The sequence below is a fragment of the Lepus europaeus genome, unplaced genomic scaffold (genome assembly GCF_033115175.1).
Source record: "Lepus europaeus isolate LE1 unplaced genomic scaffold, mLepTim1.pri SCAFFOLD_3_1, whole genome shotgun sequence".
Taxonomy (NCBI): Eukaryota; Metazoa; Chordata; class Mammalia; order Lagomorpha; family Leporidae; genus Lepus; species Lepus europaeus.
The window spans coordinates 12,728,879-12,736,090 of NW_026909276.1; the positions used below are offsets into that span (position 1 = coordinate 12,728,879).

The 7,212-nt window shown below is 50.7% G+C and overlaps 1 protein-coding gene across 1 annotated transcript; it reads right to left on the reverse strand.

Annotated features, from left to right (window-relative positions):
• Positions 1-534: 534 nt before the first annotated feature.
• On the reverse strand, positions 535-1,262 carry LOC133755220 (double homeobox protein 1-like). The gene is made up of 2 exons (XM_062185428.1): positions 1,129-1,262; positions 535-1,078 (listed from the first exon to the last, which is right to left on the reverse strand). The coding sequence occupies exons 1-2, from the start codon at positions 1,260-1,262 to the stop codon at positions 535-537; spliced, it is 678 nt and encodes a 225-aa protein (XP_062041412.1).
• Between the last annotated feature and the right edge of the window lie 5,950 nt (positions 1,263-7,212).

Below are 7,212 nucleotides of genomic sequence, written 5' to 3' on the forward strand. Positions count from 1 at the left end.
TGGGCCGGGGTGGGTGAGGCGTTCGGCTGCGGCACGGGTGCCCAGCACCACATCTAGCCCTGGGGCCCAGGACCGCCCCCATGCCAGGGACCCAGAGCCCAGAGCCGGCCCAGGCTGATGGCAGGCAGATCGCAGGTGCGGGCCCTTTGAGGTCTCCGGAGGGCAGCAACAGGAAGGGGAGGGGCGCATTGCCCCCGGGCATCCCGCACCTTCCTTGGTGTGGGGGCCATCACGGGGCCTGCGTGAGGGAGAACCCCACCGCTCCGCTGGGCCGCGGCGCCCCAGGGACCGGGAGGCTCAGAGGGGGAGCCCAGGGCGGCCACCCAGGCATGGCCTGGCTGTGCGTGACGCCTCCTCCGGGCAAGGCTGCCAGGCCCCCTAGACCAATAGGGTCCCTCCGGGACCGGGGGGCCCGCGGCGTGCGGGAGGGTCCGGCGGCAACACCCCGCTGCGGCTGCAGGGGCTGCAGCTGGGAACAGGAGCAGCCTCGGGGCCTCGTTCAGGGCAAGGCAAGGCTCCGCCTGAGCTTGGGCTCTACTGCTGCGGGTGGCAGGCCCTGCGGTTCTGGAACCAGACCTGGATTTGGCCCTCGAGGAGGCCCGTGCTTCTGGCCAGCTCTTCCCTGGTCGCCATGCCGGGGAAGCGATTCCGCTCGAAGGCCCGCAGGAGGATCTCGGCTGTGGCCCCGAGATGGGCGTGCGCTGGTGCCAGTTGCCCGGCCCCACCGGCTCTCCTGCCGTTGGAGAGGCCCGAGTCCAGCGGGTCTGGTGCGCGCCTTCGCCGCTTCCTCTCGTTTTGAAACCACACCTGCACCGGGGCCAGCTCTTCTCTGAGCCCGACGCCAGGATAAGGGTTGCCGTCAAAGGAAGCGCGCAGCAGGTCCCTGTGATGCGCGGTCAACATGGTCCTGGGTCGTCGAGGTTCTCGGGCACGGCACCGGCTTTGGCTCTGGCCACTGCGGGCTGCTGAGTGCTGGCCTGGCTGGCAGTCCCGCCCCTTACATACCGGTGCTCGGCCCACCCCCTCTCGTGAATATCCATCACCCGCTCTGCGCTCCCACTCACTTCTTACCCACAGCCTGGGTAGGGGGTGGGGAGATCCATGGATGGTGCCTCCCAGGCAACCAACCTGCACAGCTGCACTTCACGGTCAGGCAACAGGTCCCTTCCATCGTCGGGACCGCTGACCCTGCTGGGAGAGGGGTAGGCCCTCGGGCCTGGTTTGTTCTCATCCTCTCCCCCGTCCTTCTGTCCCCCTCCCATTCCACCTGTGGTTCAGGCCGGCCGCGGGATGCCGCCCTGGCTAGCCATCATCATGATCATTGGGCGGCTGCAGAGCTGGTGTGTTTGGGGGCGGGGGCGCGGAGAGGCAGGGCATTGGGCTGGGTCGGGGTTGGCTGTGGGTGGGGCACTGTGGGAGGGGATCCAGAGCCCGGGTATAGCAACTGCCTCCTTGATTCCCGGGCGACATGATGAGCGGGAGAGCAGCCATCCTGTACTAGAGTGGAGGTCGGCGGGGAGGAGGCTTTGGCGTGGGACGGGGAGGTGTGTGTGTGGGGGGGTGAGACGCAGGAGCCAGTGGCGGTTCCTGTGTTGGTTCCCCAGGGACAGGACGCTTCTCCTCTGACCTCAGACAAGCCTTGTGGCCGGGCCGCGGTCAGGGTGGGGAACGAAGTCCTGGGTCCACCTTCTGGTGGAAGGCGAGAGATGAGCGCTGGGGATTCCCTGCTGTGAACCAGGCTGGGACACCACCCCTGCGGCCAGCTTCAGAGCTCTGCAGGGGACCACCAAGTGGCGCCAAGGGTCAATGCTCCAGCCTGCCCAGAAGCTGCCCGGGCCCAGGACTGGGACAGGAAAAGGGTTGAGGGCAATGTGGAGATCCCTCTCTGTGCGTCTTTAGGTGTGTGCTCCCGTGTGTGTGTATGTGTGTGAGAGACAGAGAAACAGAGAGCAGAGACAGAGAGGGAGGGACAGAGGTCAGAGGGAGAGAGAGAGAGGTGTAGGAAAGAGTTGTTTGTGTTAGAAAGAGAGACAAAACAAAGAGAGAGGGTGACGGAAAGGAAGAGAACAAGAGAGAAGCAGGGAGAGAGAGAGCCCAAAGCTGAGCAAACGGCCACCCTTCGCCTCCCACCCCACATCGGGTTTCCCCGGCTTCCACCCCAGGGACTTCCTGGGCCCAGGAAGGTATGTCTTGCCACAGGCATTCCAGGATTGATGGTGGTGTGCTTGTGGGCCTGCTGGGTCCCGGACCTGGAGTGTGGCAGCATCTGGTTGTGCCCTCTCCTCCAGGCTCAGAACGCCCTGGGTGGCACCCAGAACACGGCCTTTGTCTCCCAGGCCCCAGCATCCCAGAGGCCCCAGTGTTTTCCGACTCTGTCGCCCCTCCCCTCTCAACCCTAGCACCCCTACCCCCCACCTCTCCTGCCTCACGCCCCCACCACCGCCATCATCACTGGGTCTGGGACGTTTCTCTCTGGAGGGAGGCTCCCTGCACCCGAAGGCACGTCGCCCAGCATCCTCTAGACCTGCCACCCCTGGGAGGCCTGCAGCAGCTCGAGGAGAGCCTGGTATTCGTCCTCACTGAGGGGCGGCTCTGGGGCTGCATGAGGGCCCTCCTCACAGCCTTCGAGAGGGCCAACGGCTTGGGCCATGTCGAGAAACTCTGGGCTGGACAGCAGCTAGTCCAGCAGGTTGTGGCCCTTCACCTGGGGCCCAGACTGAGAGTCCAGCTGGCTGTCTGCCAGCTCGGCTGCCCTGGGAAGACCAGGGCTGGGGCAGGTGAGGTGTTTGCCTGTGGTGCAGGTGCCCAACACCACATCAGGCTCTGCGAACAGATGGCCCACCAAGGCTGGGGGGCCCACGAGGTGTGGGATTGTCCAGAGGCAATACCCGTTGCAGCTGCAGGGGCTTGACCTGCCACCCCATGATGGCCTTAGCAGCCTGAGAGCCAGGTATTAGTCCTCACTGAGGGGAGGCCCTGGGGTGCTTTTGGGCCTGCCTCACAGCCTTACAGATCACCAAGGGCTTGGGCCCTGTCAAGAATCTCTGGCTCTGCGGGTGACCACTGGGTTGCACCAAGGGGCAATGTCCCATCCTGCCCAGAAGCTACACAGTCCCAGGACTGGTTCAGGAAAAGTCTTGAGGATAATGTGGAGATCCCTGTTTGTGTGTGCATCTTTTTGTGTGTGCTTGTGTGTGTTTGTGTGTGAAAGAGATAAAGAGACAGAGACAGAGATGGAGAGAGACTGAGATAGGTGTTTGTGAGAGACAGAGTACAGAGAAAGAGAGGGAGAAAGAAGAAAGTGAAGACACACAAAACCTAAACAAAGATAACCAAGATGGAGTTAGAATCAGTAATAAAGACCATCCCAACAAAGGAAACCCCACCTTCACTGCTGAATTTTCCCAGACATTTAAAGAACTAATTCCAAATCTTTTCAGTCTATTCAAAATAATTTAAAAGAAGGAAGTCTCCCAAACTCCTTCTTTGAAGTCTGCACATCTATTTAATACCAAATCCTGGGAAAGATGAAACAGAGAAAGAGAACTATAGACCAATATCCCTGAAAACACAAAAGCAAAAATCCTAAACAAAATGTTAACCAATAGAGGGGTTGGTGCAGTGGTGCCGTAGGTTAATCCTCAACCTGAAGTACCAGCATCCCATATGGGCCCCAGTTCTAATCCCGGCTGCTCCTCTTCTTTCTAGATATCTGCTGTGGCTTGAGAAAGCCTAAGTGCTTGGGCCTGTGCACCCGCATGGGAGACTGGGAAGAAGCACCTGGCTCAGATGCTGGCTTCAGATCAACACAGCTGTGGCTGCTGCAGCCATTTGGGGAGTGAGCCAATGGAAAGAAGACCTTTCTCTCTGTCTCTCCCTCTGTTTGTAACTCTACCTCTTAAATAAATAAAAGCTTATAAAAAGATTTAGAGCTGTTGAATTTTTAAAGAATATATTAACCGGCCGGCACCGTGGCTCAACAGGCTAATCCTCCACCTTGCGGCGCCAGCACACCGGATTCTATTCCTGGTCGGGGTGCCAGATTCTGTCCCGGCTGCCCCTCTGCTGTGGCCTGGAGTGCAGAGGAGGATGGCTCAAGTGCTTGGGCCCTGCACCCCATGGGAGACCAGGATAAGCACTTGGCTCCTGCCTTCGGATCAGTGCAGTGCGCCGGCCACAGCCGCCATTGGAGGGTGAACCAACGGCAAAGAAAGACCTTTCTCTCTGTCTCTCTCTCACTGTCCACTCTGCCTGTCAAAAATAAAAAAAGAGAATATATTAACCAATCAAATCTAAAAACACAACAGAAAAATCATTCACCCTGACCAAGTGGTATTTATCCCAAGATACAGAGATAGTTCAACATTCACAAATCAGTGTGATATATCACATTAAAAGATAGAAGCACAAAAACCATATCATTATCTCAATAGATGCAGAGAAAACATTTGAATAATTCAACACTCATGATGAAAATTTTAAGCAAATTGTAAATAGAAGGAACATTTCTCAATATGATCAAAGCTATTTATCACCATTCCATGGCCAGTATCCTATTGAATAGGGGAAAGTTAGAAGCATTCCCATTGAAATCTGGAACCAGACAAGGATGCCCATTCTCACCATTGCTATTTAATATAGTTCTAGAAGTTTTAGCCACAGCCATTATGCAAGAAAAGAATGAAAGGGATACAAATCAGAAAGGAGGAAAGTTAAATTATCCCTATTTGAAGATGGCATGATCCAATATACAGAGGATCCAAAAGACTCTACTAAGAGACTATTGGAACTCAAAGGAGAGTTTGGAAAAATAGCAGGATATAAAATAACACACAACAATCAACAGCCTTTGTATACATAGACAATACCATAACTGAGAAAGAACTTTTAAGATGAATCTCATTTACAATAGCAACAAAAATTCAAGTTACCTTGAAATAAATTTATCCAAGGGTGTCAAAAATCTCTATGATGAGAATTGCACATTAAATAAAGAACTAGAAGAAGAAAAAAAATGGAAAGATCTTCCATGTTCATGGACTGGAAGAATCAATATCATCAAAATGTCCATACTACTGAAAGCAAATTAGACTTTCAATGCGATGCCAATCAAAATACCATGGAAATTCTTCTTCTAAGATATAGAAAAATTATGCTGAAATTCATATAGAAACACAGGAGACCCTGAATAGTTAAGAAATATACAACAAAAAAAAGCTGGAACATCACAATACCAGATTTCAAGATATACTACAGGACAGCTATGATCAAAACAGCCTGGTACTGGTACCAAAACAGTGGAACAGAATATAAATGTGAGAAATCAGCCCACACATCTTATTTTTAACAAAGGTGCTAAAACCAATCCCTGCAACAAGGACTGTCTCTTCAACAAATGGTGTTGATTTCCACATGCAGAAGTATGACCCAAGACCTACATCTTACGTCTTTCACTAAAATCCACTCAAAATGGACTAAAGCCTGAAACCTATGACCTGACACCATCAAACTATTAGATAACATTGAGGAAATTCTACAAGACATCAGCACATTGGCTGGCACTGTGTCTCACTTGGCTAATCCTCCATGTGCAGTGCTGGCATCCCAGGTTCTAGTCCTGGTTGGGACACCGGGTACTAGTCCTGGTTGCTCCTCTTCTAGTCCAGCTCTCTGCTGGAAAGGCAGTGGAGGATGGTCCAAGTGCTTGGGTCCCTGCACCTTCATGGGAGACCTGGAGGAAGCAGCCAGCTACTGGCTTCAGATCGGTGAAACACCGGCCATAGTGGCCATTAGGGGAGTGAACCAACAGAAGGAAGACCTTTCTCTCTGTCTCTCTATAACTCTCTTTTTGTCTCTCTCTCTTACTGTCTAACTCTGCTTGTTAAAAAACAAACAAACAAAAAAACAAGACATCAGCACATAAAAAGAGTTTTGGAAAAGACTCCAGAGGCACAGGCAATCAAAGCGAAAAACTGACAAATGAGATTACATCAAATTGAGAAGTTTCTGCACTGCACAAGAAACAATCAGCAAAGTGAAGAGGCAACTGTCTGAATTGGAGGAACTATTTGCAACTATACCTCTGATAATCAATAACCAGAATATGTAAAGAGATAAAAAACAACAACAACAAAACAATCCAGTTAAAAAATAGACAAAGGACTTAAACAGTTTTCAAAAGAGGAAATCCAAGCAGCCAACAGACACATGAAAAAATACTCTGGATCACTAGCTGTCAGAAAAATTCAAATCAAAATACAATCAGGTTTCACCTCACCCCAGCTTAGAATGGCTTTCATACAGAAATCAGCAAATAAATGCTGGAGAGGATGTGGCAGAAAAGGTACTCTAATCCACTGTTGATGGGAATGTAAACTGGTAAAGCCATTATAGAAGACAGTATGGAGATGTCTCAGAAATCTGAATGTAGACTTACCATATGACCCAGCCATTCCACTCCTTGAATCTACCAAATGGAAATGAAAACAGCATATGAAAGTCCTATCTGTACCTCTATGATTATCTTTGCTCAATTCACAAGAGCAAAGAAATTGAATCAACCAAATGCCCAAAAACTGAAGCCTGGATAAAGAAATTATGTCCTCCCAACAAGAAAAAGCTGAGGACCAAATGGCTTCACCGCTGAATTCTATCAAACATTTAAAAAACTAACTCCAATTCTTCCCAAGCTATTTAAAACAATTGAAAGGGGTGGAATCCTCCCAAATTTCTTCTATGAAACCAGCATCACCTTAATTCCTAAATCTGAAAAAGATTCGACAAAGAAAACTATAGACCAACTTCCTGATGTACAAAGATGCAAAAATCCTCAACAAAATCCTGGCCAATTGAATTCAATGATGCATCAGGAAGATAATTCACCCAGACCAAGTGGGATTTATCCCTGGTATGCAGCATAGGTTCAACATTCACAAATGAATCAATGTGATACATCAGATTAACAAATCAAAAGCAAAAATATATGATTATCTTAAGAGTAGCAGAAAAAGCATTTGATAAAATGCAACACCTTTTCATGATCAAAACTCTAAGCAAATTTGGTCTAGAAGGAATATTCCTCAATGTAATTAAGGCAAGTTATGACAAACCAATCAATAGGATGGCCAGCATCCTATTGAGTGGGGAAAAACTGGAAGCACTCCCACTGAGATCTGAAATGAGAAGAGGATGCTTACTCTCTGCAATGCTATT